General features: G+C 34.8%; 1 protein-coding gene across 4 annotated transcripts; it reads left to right on the top strand.

Annotated features, from left to right (window-relative positions):
* Window positions 1–1,551: 1,551 nt before the first annotated feature.
* On the top strand, window positions 1,552–15,983 carry LOC135624620 (regulator of nonsense transcripts UPF3-like). 4 transcript variants are annotated; one of them, XM_065128430.1, is made up of 12 exons: window positions 1,554–1,961; window positions 3,087–3,193; window positions 5,361–5,456; window positions 5,566–5,664; window positions 5,795–5,874; window positions 8,403–8,495; window positions 11,279–11,429; window positions 13,053–13,123; window positions 13,214–13,910; window positions 13,999–14,120; window positions 14,200–14,254; window positions 15,258–15,983. In XM_065128430.1, the coding sequence occupies exons 1-11, from the start codon at window positions 1,822–1,824 to the stop codon at window positions 14,236–14,238; spliced, it is 1,695 nt and encodes a 564-aa protein (XP_064984502.1). In that variant the 5' UTR covers window positions 1,554–1,821; the 3' UTR covers window positions 14,239–14,254; window positions 15,258–15,983. The 4 variants fall into 4 exon arrangements, 3 of the variants coding, with proteins under 3 accessions (XP_064984502.1, XP_064984501.1, XP_064984503.1); XM_065128429.1 differs by having other exon boundaries at window positions 1,555–1,961; window positions 15,277–15,983; XR_010491751.1 differs by lacking the exon at window positions 15,258–15,983 and having other exon boundaries at window positions 1,552–1,961; window positions 14,009–14,120; window positions 14,200–14,259.
* The last annotated feature ends 413 nt before the right edge of the window (window positions 15,984–16,396 follow it).

Genomic DNA, 16,396 nt, shown 5'->3' with positions numbered 1-16,396 from the left:
ATTTGAATTAAGCTTTAGATAATTCTGATAAGATTCAACAAGCTCTACGAGGGTGTTTCCTCCTTATCGAGGAACTTCATGGTAAGTTCAGCTCCACCAAATTGCTATGAACCAAAAAATATCCATTAGCATCAAAGTTTAAACCATCTTCTATTAGGTTTGAACCATGTTATAAGGATTTGACTTCTTCCCAAACACCTTCAGATTGTGTATAAAGTTTACAGCATGATAAGTTTGCTATAGCCTTGCAAATGACCAAATTAGGTGAGTAATTTTTTTTCCATTTAAGACTGTCTTGTTTATGATATTCCAGATCAGCCACAGCTAATACACTATCAAGACCTTAAGAGGTAAGAAATTGGATTTGGTGAGATCTTCATCCTCTCTCAATCACCCAAAATCACAAAGATATCAAGAATGAGTAACACATATATTATACTTAGTCAACTTCTTAGAGGCAGGGAATGAGCTTCCACCAAACACAATGACACTAGGAATAACAAGGATTTTCCAAAACAACTTTCATCCTTCCTCACCAAAACTGGTAAATTCAAAAAAGCCCTTCAAGAATCTTTTAAGCTATGATGATTTATGTTCGAGGACAACATTTGATCATGAAGGTGATGATAAAAAGGTTATATAACAAGCACAAATTGATAGTAAAACTTCGACAACTTCTCATGTTATATCATTACAAATGTTAAAATTATATTCTTCTTGTGAAAAATACATAGCCACCGATAGAATCTTATTTTATACAATTTCTAACATATCTTTTTAGTTTCGTGAAGGTTTGATTATTTTTGTCATGATTCATAAATAAGCCAAATAAATCAAGATCCAAGACTCGATTTGGATGGAGCCGAAGCCACTTGTGACAATTGAACTTGATCATAATACGCGTATATTATGTATACATATATAAAATTTTATTAAATTATTATATCTATTATACCTATATACTTTGTGTCCTCTCGTAAAAAAAATTTGTGTGATCTTTCAACATTTTAATTGCAAAAGCTCGTATAAGTGAGAACTATAATTAAGAACTATTTAAATGAAGGAGAATACAAATAGGTAAATATGATTATTTGAAATATATGAGCTCAATACATATTTTAAATATGAATTGATATTTTATATTTTTTTTAAATCATATTTGCTTGAATGTTGAAGCTAGCCTAGTGTAGTATTGCTAATAAAAATTATTAAATTTCTTAAAGTATCCTATGATATTATCTAAGGTCATAAGATTATTTCTGTATAATAAAAATCCTATCCCATCTTCTCTTCCCTTCAATTGAATTTTTCTTGACTAACTTGATTTATGTCTAAAATTTTATTTAATTATAGATATTACTTTATATTTAATTATATAGTTATATAGTTATATTTATAATATATCTAAACCATATATTTTTTAATTATACAAATTTATTATATATATGAAATAAATATTAAATATTTCATAAAATTATGAAATATAATTTTTCCAAACAAACTACTGAAGCGACCCACGTCGCCCCTCATAAACCCTTCCGCTTGAAATTTGGCTTTTTGTTTCCTTCCGCTTCAATTCAAGCAAATATTCTCTCACTCGCGACCTCTTCACATCTGATTGGAGACCCTTCCGCTCTGGTTCTCAGATCGAAACCCTAATTTGGGGGCAAAAGCCCTAGTCATAATTCAAGGACTCGGCGACATCCAGGCTGGAGATGCGAGTCCGTGGAGGATTCTCGTAGTGCCGACTGCGATTTCGGCGCTTGCGGGGATATTGTTCTCGTGGAATTGTCGGGGGTGGCGGTTTCTAGTGTCGAGTACATGAAGGATTCCTCCGATCGGACGAAGGTTGTGGTGCGGCGCTTGCCGCCGTCGATCTCGCAGTCGGTACTGATGGAGCAGATCGATGGCAGGTTTGCTGGACGATACGATTGGGTGTTCTTTCGTCCCGGAAAGAATAGGTAAAGGGGTTTTATTACCCGTTCTCCACATCTCCTATCGTCTATTGTTGGTTCGGCGGCAACAATCGTTATGGAATTTGATAGTTTGATGTTTGGATTTTAGGTAGGATGTTGATGTCGTTGATCGATGTAACTAAACGTGGATATCTTGGTCAGCATGCTCGGGGCACGGGATTTGCTTTGTTGTCATTTGGAGGGGCTTCCTTGAGGCCCTAATTTTCTAGGCTTTCTTTGAGTATTTTTGTTCCGACATATAGGTCGGTGGAAGCCGGCTAAACATGGGGTTTCAATCCTTGTGTCTGCGGACATTATTCTTAAGAATGTCTAATATTTTAAATTCGGTTTTTTTTTTCCCCATAGGTTATCCTTTTTGGTTGTTAAAACGTAGTTTTGACTTTTGAGTACTTATGACACAAAGTTTGTTTACTCTGTTGAACTCGGTTCTGTTCCGGTGATATATTCGGTTGCTTGTTTCTCAAAGTTAGCTGATCTGTGAGTTCCTATATCGTCAGTAAACATTTTTTGTGGTTTACATAAAAGCCAGGTGAGATTTGACAAAGCAAATATGCTTTGGAAGAATTCTTTAGGTTTTTATAACTTTTGATTTCATTCATATGATGCATATCGGATAATTTATCAAGTCAAATTATCCGTGAAATGTATTTGCACTTAAGACTTTTTTTACATATTCCTTTCATTTCCCAACAGGAAAGAAATATGAATTCATAGGAAAGATAGCTTGTTAGATGTTTTTGATTTATTAACTCATAACAGACATCCACTTTGTTTATTTCTTTAAATGTTATATTTTTGTGGAGACATTCCCTAGTGATAACTTTCCAAACTCTGCTAGATGTCATTTTGGCTTGTAAAATTGGTGTCTTGAGCTCTCTGTGTTAGCATCATTGTTTTAGTTCCCTGAATATAATAAAATTTACTAGTTCAGTTACCATTGCCTTTATTATCTACAACTGCTGTATATTCAGTATACTTAGTACTTTGCATCTATAGGCTAACAGGCTGTCTGTAATTGGTTTGTATGTTCATTTTTCTCTCGTTTAAAATTTATATTTAGCATGTCTATTATGGTTTTTTTCTTTCTCTTATATTCATTCAATCTGGCAGCCGAAAAAACCAGAGACATTCACGTGCATACCTTAACTTTGAGAGATCAGAAGATGTGGTTGAGTTTGCTGAGTTTTTTGATGGGCACATTTTTGTCAACGAGAAGGGTATTCATCTTTATTTTGTTCTCATCACTTTTACTTAGATTGAGTTTTTATTGTTCAGTATCCCCGGAAGATCCTAGGTTGTCACATTTTAATGCAAGAGGAAGTATGTTTATATGATAAACTTGATTTTTCTTTATATTTCAGTTGTGTTGTTTGAGGATTTTCATTTCAATCATGACATAATGTAGCATATTCTCGAGTGAGATTTGATATAATAAATCATAATACTAATTAAGTTCAATTGGCTGGCTAATTTCTTTTATAATAGCCAATTCTGCTAATATATCTTTCATTGGGGTATCTATTGTATTGGTTTTAGATTTTCATCATGTTTTTTTTTTGTGGGTAAAAGCTGTAGTATTTAAGAAATGATTATAAGGTTTTAGTTTTAACTGGTATGGATGCTCATGTTACTACTAATTCTTGCGAGTGCATGTAAAAGACACAACTGGAGTGAGTCTTTATGATGATAGCAGCATATTAATGCGAATCTTATCAGCACTGCAGCAGTTTTCTGTATATTGGTGGTCCCTGTCTTGCAATGAAAAACCAAATTGCAAGAAGAAAAGGTTTAATAAATGGGTAAATTAGGAATACAAAGATCGAAAGGAAGAATTTAAGACTACACTGGTAAAAGTTTTGCTTGATTTCTATGGTACAGTGAATCATCCCTATTTGTGGTTGACCACAACACTGCAGGTTAACTAGCTGAAGTTTTGACCACTAGGCTTTTGTGGGTAATAATTTGGCTTGGTCTTCACATGTGAAGAAAGCATAAGGCTTACCTCCGAACCTGCCAAGTAGGTTAATGGGGTAGTGTTGTAACTTGTAAGGATTTGATTTTTATTTGTGGGGAAAGGATTTTTTATGTTTCTTGAGAATGAGTTTTTCATTAGACCTAAGGTTGGATATATTAACGTTCCCTAGACTTTGCTTTGGCGGGAGAGCATGGTGGTGGTCATGGCCAGTGAAGGTTATCTTGGACGCCACAGGAGGGGGACCATGACAAGAAACCTCGAAGAAGCAGAGCTGCTTTCGCCTATGGTTAAGGTCTTTCATGCATGCACTGATTTCGTCTAAAATGGTGATTTCATTCTTGTGTCGGGCGTGAACACAACTAAAGATCTCTATTTCACGTGTTTTGGGCAGGAAGCAGTTGGGCTTCTCAACCGAAATCGTTAAGATTTATTTTAAACATAGTTAAGTTTTATTTATAGTATCTTTTCATAATTAGCATATAAATTAAAACATTTAGTTGTATATAGTTATTTAGGTTGTAGATATAAGTAGTATGTACTGTAGTTTAGACTTGTCTCCCTACTCTCATCCCACAAATTTTAATTTTGAATTCTTTTGAGCCATGTCCTTGTATCTTGTATCAGATTTAAAATTTGTTGGACACATCAATCCATATCTCTCAACAACACTTTGTACCCGAGTTAGAGCAACATAGTTGATCACAATATATTCATTAATTAACTATTTTTAGTTAATAATAGGCCCATGTCTAGGCATCATAGAGGATAGATTGAAAACATATTCATGATAATGCGTTCTTCTATGATAGGTTGGTTATTGGGTTCTGTGTGATCTATTGATGATGCTGGTTTTTAAGGTCTTCTATTGGTTGTTTGCATCTCAAAATTCCTTTTTAAGAATCTTCTCCATCGCTGGATGTTAGCACAGTGTAGTTGCTTGTTTACTGATATTTTGAGTTTGGGTTTTCTTCTCTATGTTTTTTGTACCTACTACCTTGGCCACAGTGTTAGAATAATTATTATATTGTAAACTAGAAGTTATAAAGATAAGAATAAATAATCTCTTTTATCAAAACCATTTTCATGTTTTCTTTAAGAGTTCAACCTCCTTCCTTGGCATGGCCAGGCTTGTACGCATGTGTGTTTCTTTGTGTGTGCATGACTTCTTGCTTATCGTTTCGCTGATACACAAAACTTACTTCTTACCCATATGGAACTTTTGTGTTTGTAGGTGAATTGTGTGCGCATGGTTGCACATTTTTTCAAATAAAGTTCAGACTTGAGCACTAAGCTAGCTATTTACTATTCCGATATATTATATTTAATTGTTTAATACTTGTGATCACCTTTTCTATGTTATCTATGTCATGGTTTTGAATGATGGGTTTTTTTGAAAAATGTCATGCCAGGTGCTCATTTCAAAGCTGTCATAGAGTATGCACCCTCCCAACGAGTTCCAAAGCCATGGTCAAAGAAAGATGTTTGTGAAGGGACTCTATCTAAGGGTACATCTTCCTCTATGTACTTGTTTTTTATATGCTATGACCTGGTATATTACGCTCGTATTTATGGCATTCCATTTTAGTAATTAGTAGTTCTCTGATGAATAATTAGATCCTGAATATATGGATTTTCTTGGGCTCTTATCGAAGCCTGTGGAACATCTTCCTAGTGCTGAGATTCAGCTAGAGAGGAAAGAAGCTGAAAGAGCTGGTCAGTTTTAATACTTGGATGCACTAATGTCATCTTAGATGGTGCTCAATAGAGTAATTCGTAAGATTATGAGCTCATTCAATGAGAAAATAATCTCTTGCCTTATCAAATTTATTTTCCTCTTCCATAGGTGGTACAAAAGAATCACTCATAGTGACACCCCTAATGGATTTTGTTCGACGAAAAAGAGCAGCTAAAGGTGGTGTTCAGGTATAATGTGAATCATGTGGACTTACAATTTCTCTTTTTGTAACTTTACATCATCTAACATGGGTGTTTGCCTATATCCAACCTTATAAAGGAACTATTGATATATGTATTTTGTAACAGATGCCTATCTTGACACTTGGCCTGTCCTGCCATTATGTGCAGTATCCACCTGCACATTTTAGGGTTTTAAGGCCAAAGGCCACCTAAGGGATGGGGGCATCATCAGGGTGCCAAAGGCTTGCTTGTTGGTTGGGTGCTTGCTTGATTCTTATTTTCTTTCTTATACATCTATACCTACACTTAATGGAATATAATTGCAGCATTGTTGCTTTTGCCCTTTTCTTGTTCACGGCAATAATTCCTGGATGCTCCCATCTCTAATTAGTAACTTGATGACCATTTTAGAATCAGTGAATTTGTTTTGTTAAGCAAACAAGGTGTTGCTGTTTTCTGATTTCTGTAATGTTTCTGCTGATAGAATTTAACCTAGTTACAAACTTACAATTCGCTATTTTGATTTAAACAATTTAATGGAGTTAATGTCGTTGTATCATGTATGTGTAAAATTTAACGAGTTAATCTTCCTGTGTATAGCTACACATATTTGGCACTTATGAATAACCTATTGTAATTACTTCAGGAAGATTTTTGACAAATTTATTTGTGTTGAAAGAAGTTCTAAGCAGAGCTGTAAAACTCAGAGGATGGTATCGGCTGGTTGAACCAAGAAAACCAGGAATGAACTATCAAGCATGGTATGCAGTACCGAATGGTACCGCCCGGTATGGGCGGTACGTATCGGTCTGACGACATACCGGTACGTGGACCGTCCGATACCGGACGAAACGTGCTACAGTGCTATACTGTAGTAGTGCTACAGTATTACAGTAAAGAAGAAAATATATAAACCCGCTCGGTACGCCTTGGTGTACCGCTCGATACGACGGTATCGTACCATATCGAACCAACCTCGAAACACCGGTATGGTACGATATTGCATACCTTGCTATCAAGTATCAACAACCAGTACAGTTCACTAACTACTATTTGAGATTGAAATGTCCTTAAGGATATCTAAATCTTTAAATTATAAGGATGATGGATACTCATCACTCTCTTGTCCCCTTAACATGTCTACTCTTTTGTCATCATCGTCACCCATACCATTCACTTTCACTGTTGTTCTCTTATTTATTTCTGTTAGAAATATTAAATTTATAACATTATCTATGTATATAATATTTCTAACATAATGCATAATTATATTTATTATTAAAAATATTAAATTTGTGGTCTGACTAGTTGATCCACTGGTTCAACCAATAACCTGATTATTGATCCAAGACTTTAATGGGTTGATAACCTATCCCATTTTGATAATCATGATCCTGATCATTTAATAGCAGCTGTTTATGTTATATTAAAATGTTTACCTTTTTTTTTTTCAGTTGTTACTGCTTACTAGTTACTAGTTACTGGTTACCTTTTGCCCTTGACACTTACCTAGATGCCGATAGTGGGGTTTGAGTTTGGATTTTATAAGTTGAGGAAAAATCAAATTTAACCTGTAAATTTTCTGCTTTATACTGTGGTTTGTAGACAAATTGTAGTTACATAGCCAAACTGATCCAAGAGATACTCCTTCATTGTGAACCAATCCTTACTTTAGTTACATAGTATAATTCTTATGACATGATTGGTCTTGTAATTATTTAACAAGATTTACCTTTATATTCAAAGTTGTGCTTGGAAGGGCTGCACCTTAGATGGTTTTAAGGGCATGCACAAGGTGAAACCACTACTATGTCATCACTTCCTGCATGCTGTCTACTAGGAACAATTCTTAGAAACCTGACAAGTGTAGTTGAGTACATCAGTGATAATGATGGAGGAGATTATGATACTCTCAAACGGTGGTACATTTGATAGATGTCATCGCCCATTTATAGAAAGAGTTAGCATTTTATGACTTACTTTTTCTTGGAAACAAGCCACATGGTTTTAGACATTGGTTGTGACAAGATCTATGATTCTCTATTGTTTATATTTGAATTAAAAGGTTGTTTCTGACCCTTCCTTACAGTATAATATCTGTTGATTTTTGAAGTTGGTTGTGGTATGATATTTTGATACTTCGTTTAGGGATGCTATATATAGCAGAAGCTTTTGCTGGTAGTGACTCTTAATGGATATTAAGTAATAAGTGATGTGTATGTGTTTTTGTTGAAGTTATAAACTCTTTTTGTGCTATAAGAAAAGGTTTCACAGGCTACAAGTTCTAATTTCTTTCAACAACTGATGAAATTGGCCATGTCTGCTTATGAAGTTACATTTTTTGAGCTACTTTATAGTTTATATATCAAACTTAAACTTGTGTGGATTTTTAGGTTGCCTGATCCATAATAGATATCTTTGGATTTGATGTCAACAACATTTGATGCTTGTTTTGCTTTGCTGGGCTTTTAGATGCAGTGCTTAATTTCTTACTATGCCATTTGGGTGTAAGCTAAGATATCCTTCTGCTGCAGGGACCATGCAGTGGTGGTAAAGTTAGCAGAAGAACTTTAGTGGTTTCCACTGGCAGCTTGAGCCCTTCTAAAAGAGGATCTGAGAAGTGTAAGGTTGTGATTTCAGTTTTATGTATTTGCTTACTGTATCATTATTATTTCTTTGAATTGGTTTTGAGATGATGCAAGATCTTGGACATGAATCTGAAGCTTTTTTTTCCTGAAGATGTTTGTATATTTTCATTCTTGTTCAATTTGGAGATTTTTTTTTCTTTTCGTATTTGCCAATTTTTAAAAAATATAAATTGGCAATGAATACAAACTGCTATTCAAAAGTCATTCTGCTCCTGCTGTATCAGTTTGTGAAGTGCATGCCACTTCTTTTTTATTTTCCCAATCTTCTGTTTGCATGAGCTAACTTGATATTATCGGTCAATCTTCTCATTACGAATATGATAAGCATAATATTTGTTGCATCCCCTGTTTATCGTTTAAGCAATCTAGATATTTTATCTCTCTAAGCAACCGTAAATCAGCATTTTTGTTTAGAATAGCTTTCTAGAAATATGTGGAGCCACTCAGCCACTATTACGAAGGGAAGCCTCTTTGTTTACATTTATTTACCTGAATAAGCAGTAGTTAAAAGCTGTTGACTAAATTATTGATATGTTTTTGCCATTTTTGATACATGAAAGATGTTTTCTTTTAAGATCTAGTGAGGTTTCTGGACAAGTTACTTGGGTTTCTTGTAAAGGAACTTAATATGTGGGACATAGAAAGCAACTCTATGGTGCTGATGAATTGGGATAGTCTATATTAGCTGTCACTATTTCTTGCTTGAAAAATGACTGCTTAAGAAATCTATGTTAAATTGTTAATCCATAGTTGGTGCTCCAAATGGTGGTAAAAAGCTGTTTCCCCTGCCATACACAAATTACAATGAAAATCCTAAGTGTTGAGAATTTTAATGTTATTTCCAATATTCTCCTTGCACCAAATGGTTGAGTACGTGTAATGTTTTTTCCAAGTTTCTCTTTAGGCCAATTGGTCAACCATACCTAATACTGTCGCATTGATGCATATATTCATTCTTTATTGCTCACTGGATAATCATGGCTATCTTCTCTGATTTTGGCCCTTTACATTGTATGCTTTAGTGCTGCAAGCATTCCATGTGCTTTGGCTAATGCAGCAACTTCAATATTGTGTTGATATATAAACTCAGGAAGTTTGTGTCAATGTTTTGCAGAATTTTGTAGCTCATGGAGGTTAGGTGATTTGATGAGTGAAGATAGATAACAATGTAAATTAGCATTCTTTAAAACTTCTTATGGTGTATTTATGTGAAATCTTTTATATAACAGGACCTTCCTGAGTGTGTTCGACATGCACTGATTGCTCTTCTGGATTCATCAAAACAACCAACAGATCAGATTACATCAAGGACCAATTTAACTTCATTAACAATCTCTTGGTTCTGAAATTTGAAATATTTATGCTATAACCTAGTTGTCCATGTGTGTATAATCACTTTTATGCATGTGGGTTGATCATTGGTCGTAATCTATTGCAAGTTACACATAAGATGTGTTGAACTGGATTCAACTTTTGTCAAGACAAGTATGTTGTAGTGTATCCTATTTTATCAGATATGTCTACAGTTACTGTCTCCTGCTGTGTCGATGCATGTTTCTGTGTGTAGTTTCTACTTTTCTTCCTTTCTTAACCACCTCTCCCTGCATAAGTTTTTATAAGTATCTCTGCTTGCATAGTCTTTTAAATGATAGTATGAGAAATAAAAATCTGGCTTTCTTGTCTGTTCATGATCCTTTCAAGCACCCCCAGTGATCGTGGAACCAGTGGCTCCTAATAAAGATAGATCGATAATGATAGTGTAGCCAGTAGCTCCTAATTAAGATCAAATTCTGACTTGAAGGTTATTTATGAACCAATTCGATGAATTTGCTTGTAATGATTCCATCTATGATTTTTGGTAAAATTACGTATAACTTGAGCCACTCAAGGATGATAAAGAACATAATAATTTGGCTTTTGAGGAGGTGTATTATCTTGTTTCATATGGATTTTTGCTTACTGTGTGATTGTGTAGATTGAAAGTCAACCATGTGTTATATAATACCATGCCATACTATTGTGGGGTTAGCATCTTTTTGCTAATCTGTGTGGTACTTCATTGCATGCTGGTACAAACAAAGTCATCCTTATCGAACAATCATGTCAAAATGCCTTGGCCACCCGCACACATTCATAACTTTTTGGACAAAGGGCATACACATGCAAAACACAATGAAATGTGGAACTTCACTACAAAAAAGATCTTTGCAACTCGTTGCCATAAGACACAATGGCACATGGTTCCAAAAGCAGGGAAAGGGGAATTTGTTATTCGTAAACATTGCACAAGAGCAAAGTGGTTGGTTTAACCCTCAATTTCCACCTCCTAGGTACTATCCGGGTGGGTATCCCCCATATGCAACTAGCAAATTTACAAGGTGCTGAGATGGCTAGTGTTTTAACTAGTTAATGATATTTTTGTCCCAAGTTAGTGGACAATGACATGGGAAAAATCCTGCGGCAGCTCTGTAGAAGTGTCTGTTACAAGAATAAATAAGAATGATTTTGTATAATTTATATGTTTGTTAGGCACTGTAACTGCCTAAAAACATTATATTTCATCAGCCAAAGGACCCTAACAGTAATTGCTGATATTAAAATGTGCTACTACCACCTAGCAGTGTAATCAAATGCATGCATTGGAACATCTGAATGTGGATCATTATATTAATTAGGCATCTTGAGACATCATTATAAACCCCATTTTTGAATATTATCTACATACTAAGATGGATGATGATTTTGTTTTTTACTCTCTGCAGTATGTGTCAAGGGAAACTATGAAAAGGGGGAAAACCAAAGACAAATCAAGTTACATTTTGATGTCGATGAGAGAAGAGCAGCGGCCATCAGTAGATAAATCTGCTCCTGTTGCTTCTGCAATGGGAAAAGAAGCTTTGAAAGATGATTTTGGTATGTTGTCGTGTTGTGTTCAATTGTCACTACATAAACATTCTGTCAATTCAAATGTCATCTAATAGGAACTTGGGCTGCCTGTTCTATTTTCTTGTGGATATTCTGATGTGCTTGAATATTTAGTTTGCATTTAAGATGACGTTTCCGTTAAGATTTGTTTGCACTGTTCTGGGCTGCTTTTGCGGGAAAAATTTGTGGCACTATATTATGAGGTAGTTTCGTGAAAATTCGTGAAAAGATCCTTTACTGCAACCTCAGATTGCTGTGATTTCTTTCTGTTGCTAGTGGTGTTTATATGATGTTATGACTGATATTGATATGTGGATAATGGATAGTTTGGAAATAGAATTTTAACTCTTTTATGCTAGCTTATAATTTTTATAGTTTTCCCCTGCTAATTTACTTCATATATAAGAGCATCATCAGGAATTCCAGGATTTTCTGTTTTTTATATGTTCTGATCGGAGTTTTTCATGAACAGATTAAATTCTAGTTGTTAAAATTTTCAAAATTTAGATGCTTCATGGCCAGAAATTGAGAATGCACATTGTTGCTCTTAGTCTCATATTGTCTGTGTATTGATTTAGTTGTTTGATTGTAGTTGTGGCAATTTTCCAACATTTGTGTGAGAATGTTTTGTAAAAATGGCTCGATGAACTTCCCTGAACCTTGTTGCTAGTCAGGTGCTTTAGGTGAAGTTCATGTTTCTAATGAGTCCTTAAATCTCTTAAAAATCTGATATATACCATTGAATATCCTATTGTAGAACAAAATTTGAGTTATGCAGGTTTGCTCTCAGGCACAGGTGAAATTCAGTTACCTGAATAAACAGAACAGCTCATATCTGAACCTATATGTGGTTCATGTATGTGTATCTCCATAATCTTGCTTATGTTTACATATCTGATCCTGAAATTGTTTTATATTGTTTCATATTATTTGAAGCAAATTATTGTACACAGATATTTTTTTTAATGGCCAGATGAGAAACAGTTCCTTTAGGACTTTTGTGTATCTGATAGATCAGAAACTCAGCATATTTACATTGCTTATGTTTAGATGCTTATATGGGTGTACACATACTGCTGATGGCCAAAAAGCATCATAAATACTTATGTGATAAGCAAAAGAACTTTGACAGCGCAGTTAAAATGAAATCAGATTTAATTATAATAGGTGCAATGTGGCAAATGACTTTTCCCAGTGATCACAAAATTAAATAATCCATATATTTAGCATATTGGCCATTGTCATTTAAACTCTGAATCCGTAGTAGTAAACCAAAATTAGATGAATAAGTGATTTAAGAAAAGTCAATTAGAATGATGTTTCACTAGTTGAAGTCAAAGTGATGGACTCTATCCATCCACCCTTTGAATAAAACATCTAATAGTTCCAAATCTTACGTACAGACAAAACATACTCACTTCTAATTGCCTAAGAATAAGCCCATTCGTGACCAGATGCTGTTGCAGCAGCAGTTGAAACTTGAGATAATGGTTGATGTATATCGTTATGGTTAAAGGTTTTAAGCTGAGATAATTGATGCTATATCATTATGATACTGCATAAAGTAATAATTGTAATTGTCAGTAACTGGATTTAATGGAACTTCTGTAGCTTCTGTAATTGTTGAATCCGGAAAGAGCAGAATCATTCTCTTGAAAGGGAAGGAGAAAGAAGGTTCTGATGTAAGCAACTGATTTCTTTAGTGAATTTTATGATTCCTTTGTCTTTTATTCTTTATCACCATGGTAACTTCTTTGAATATCCTGGGCCAGCCATTTAGAGGTGTGGTGCAACAGCAGGTTGTGATGTCATCTGCGAGAAACTCACCAACTTCAACATCGAAACACAACCGGGCAAGTGGAATAATCATTAGAAGCATTCTCTCAAAGGAAGGGCATCTGAATCAGTCATGTGTAGCTGCATCCCATCTTGAGCTGCAAATACAGGCAGCAAATGTGGAGAAGGACAATCACTCACCATTGCTTCCCAATGCAAGCTCAAAAAATGACTATATATCACGTAGTTCGTCAATTGCATCTGTTTCTGATGGTGACGATAAAAGATACATAGACACTAAGGTTGTTGCTATAAACAATGCACATGGTTCTTTATCAATCAATGTAAAGCACAAAAAACAGGCCCGAAAAAAAGATAGACATGATCGTGGTATTTGGGCTCTTCGGCGCTCAGACATAGCTCAACCTAGTGATAGAACTCCATCCACTGATGCCCCCCAGATGTTGACAGATTCTTTAGGAAGCATCTACGTTTCTCAACAGGCAGCTGATAAAGTTGAAGAGGTGGATATGTTTGTTCCGAGTGCTTGTGTTAGGAATGGCAGTAATTCACATGCTGCCTATGAGCTGTCATTAGTTCATGGAGAGAGAAAAGCTGATGTGCCTTATACAAGTAGAAGTGAAGACATGAAGATTCATAGAGGAAGAAGAAGTCTTTCTGCAGTCAAGAATGGTGAGAATCTGTCAATTGCAAATTGATTCAATGTCTTTGTGCTTTTTTTACTACTACATGACTGATGAGCATTTGATAACTTTTTTAGTTTCCCATAGGCGTGTTGGCCGCCATGGATCAGCACGTGGTTTAAAGGAAGTGGATAACTCTTTGAGTTTATTAGAGGGAAAAAGTTCCAAGAGAGGATCCACCAGTTACAGTTTCCACGAGGTGAAATATGATAAAATAGTATTTTTAGACCACTTACCCTTTCGCAAGATTGCACTTATTTTTCCTATATAATGTGCAGAGACAAGTATGGGTTCAGAAGGCAGGCTCGAGTTCGTGAATATTCTAGTTGAATAGTAAGATTTTTTTTATAAAATTCCTAATAGATTTAACTAAAAGTTATCTACGATTGATCTGCATGTCATATATTGGGAAATGAAAAAAATAAATGTCATTAGTATGAAACATTGAGGCATTTTTCGCTATATATTTCATACATATTGCGCCATATTTCATAGGCTGCAATGTTAACCACCATCTTTTCTTTCTTATCGTCTTTCATCAGTCTTCACTATTACCTTAGGTTCATGGTCATTTACGACCCCTTAGCCCTTATTTTTCAGTTACTGTGGCATTTTTTAAATTCATTAAATTGCAATTGTTGTTACTGTTCATTTTACCTTTGATAATCTTCTTTCATGGCCAGGTCATTTGTCATCTGCTATCAATGCTGAAAAAGAAGATGACCATGTTTGATAAGATGCATTTATGATTTGTACGAGTTTGTAAATACTATTAGGGAGCTTCAAATTATTAAAAATTAACTACTATATTCTCGGCAATGAATTTGAAAAATCTTCCTCCTAAAGTAACAACTATATGTTATATAGAGTTTTCTTCGACAATATCCATGTAGTTTATCACATCTTGTGATTACTAGCAATTTATTGTTCTTTAGCAACTTTAAGTTGAATCTTGTGATGAGTTATTTGTATCTTTTGTTTGGTTGACTTTATTTGCAAGGAATAGATGTTACATAAACTTCTAATGAAACCCTCTCTTCATAACCCACACTGGTGGGAGCTTCATGCAACTGTGGTGTTCAAATATCTTGTATCTATTATTAAGTTTGTAGTTCAATTTAATAAAACCAAATTTCATGAAACTAGTTCATTGTTGTTGCAGATTTTTAATAAAACCAAATACCTTCAGGAAAATCATGTTTCTGTACTCTGGAAAGATAACAATTGCAAGTGTTTTTCCTATATCATTGTTGTTTCAAACACTTCATGTTTGACTCCTTGCATTATATTATATCCACCTATTTCTTTGATCTGCTTGCTAATGTTTTAACTGCAGGATACATGTATTGTTGCAGATTTTTTGAATTGCGGCAACATTTTGGTTTTGGACCTCAGCCTGTTCTCAGTTTCTGATTATCTAAATTTCACAGAGAGTAAAAAGCCTCTTTGGGTAAATGCTTGTTCAACTATCCTATTATCAAATTGTTCCCATAAGAAATTACATCTCCAGCTTAGTCAAGGGCAGCATGATCTAAAAAGTAGCTAGCAGGTGAAATAATTAAGCTAATGGGTCTTCAAGTTGCATACAAGAATGGGTTCCTCTGTTAGCTAACAGTTTTAAAGGATGGTGGCTGTACTTGGTGTGGAAATGGAAGATCTGTCTTACCCTTTGACCATCCATCAGTGGGTTGGTTCAAATATTACCAGCATGGTGACGTAAACGAAGTTCTTTCTCAGGCATCTTTGCAGAAGAACAAGGGAGCTTTTTTCAGCAACCTCTCTAGTTGAGCATGTAAAGAATGCTTGGTGTTTGTTGTTTTGGGAAACCCTTGTGTGACACGATGCTTTTGTGAACTACCTGATTTTGGTAAATGTAATAGTAGGAAACATCACTTTCTAAGCACCCTATGTTTGTCATTAGTGGTTGACGAGTGGAGTGGTGGTTGGATTTGAGTGAAGAGAGTGATGTAAGTGACTGAAACATTGGAGTGGGTTCTGGGGAAGATCGGTCTGGATGAAATTTGGTGTTGACTGATATTATAAACTAAGATTTTGTGTGTGATGCTTTGTGCTGTTCTTTGTACGAGGCAAATTTTGAAGTATTTCTTAATTGCTTACCTCGTTTATTTTGTATGTCATGATTTGCATCTCTCTGGAAATGATAAAAATGCATTTTTAAGTTTGAAAACATCTTCCGGCGTAAAAAGTAATGATTTTGCATGAAATTGGTGTTTGGTTATGCGTGAGAAGCAGTTATGTTTTATTTTCTTTTAATCAAAAGGATGATAATTGTTCATTACATTTCTTTTTGTTTTTTCATTGGATGTTGTGAAAAGAAATATCCAGACAATTAAATGCCATATGTATATGGTATTTTCTATAATCGGGTAAATCTTCTGCCTGTAAGATTAGAGCGATGATGAGCCTTGATGTTGCTAGAATCGTCAGCCAACAGAACTAATCAATATCCATCCA

The sequence above is a fragment of the Musa acuminata genome, chromosome BXJ2-10 (genome assembly GCF_036884655.1).
Source record: "Musa acuminata AAA Group cultivar baxijiao chromosome BXJ2-10, Cavendish_Baxijiao_AAA, whole genome shotgun sequence".
Taxonomy (NCBI): domain Eukaryota; kingdom Viridiplantae; phylum Streptophyta; class Magnoliopsida; order Zingiberales; family Musaceae; genus Musa; species Musa acuminata.
This window is presented reverse-complemented; position numbering and strand designations above follow the sequence as displayed.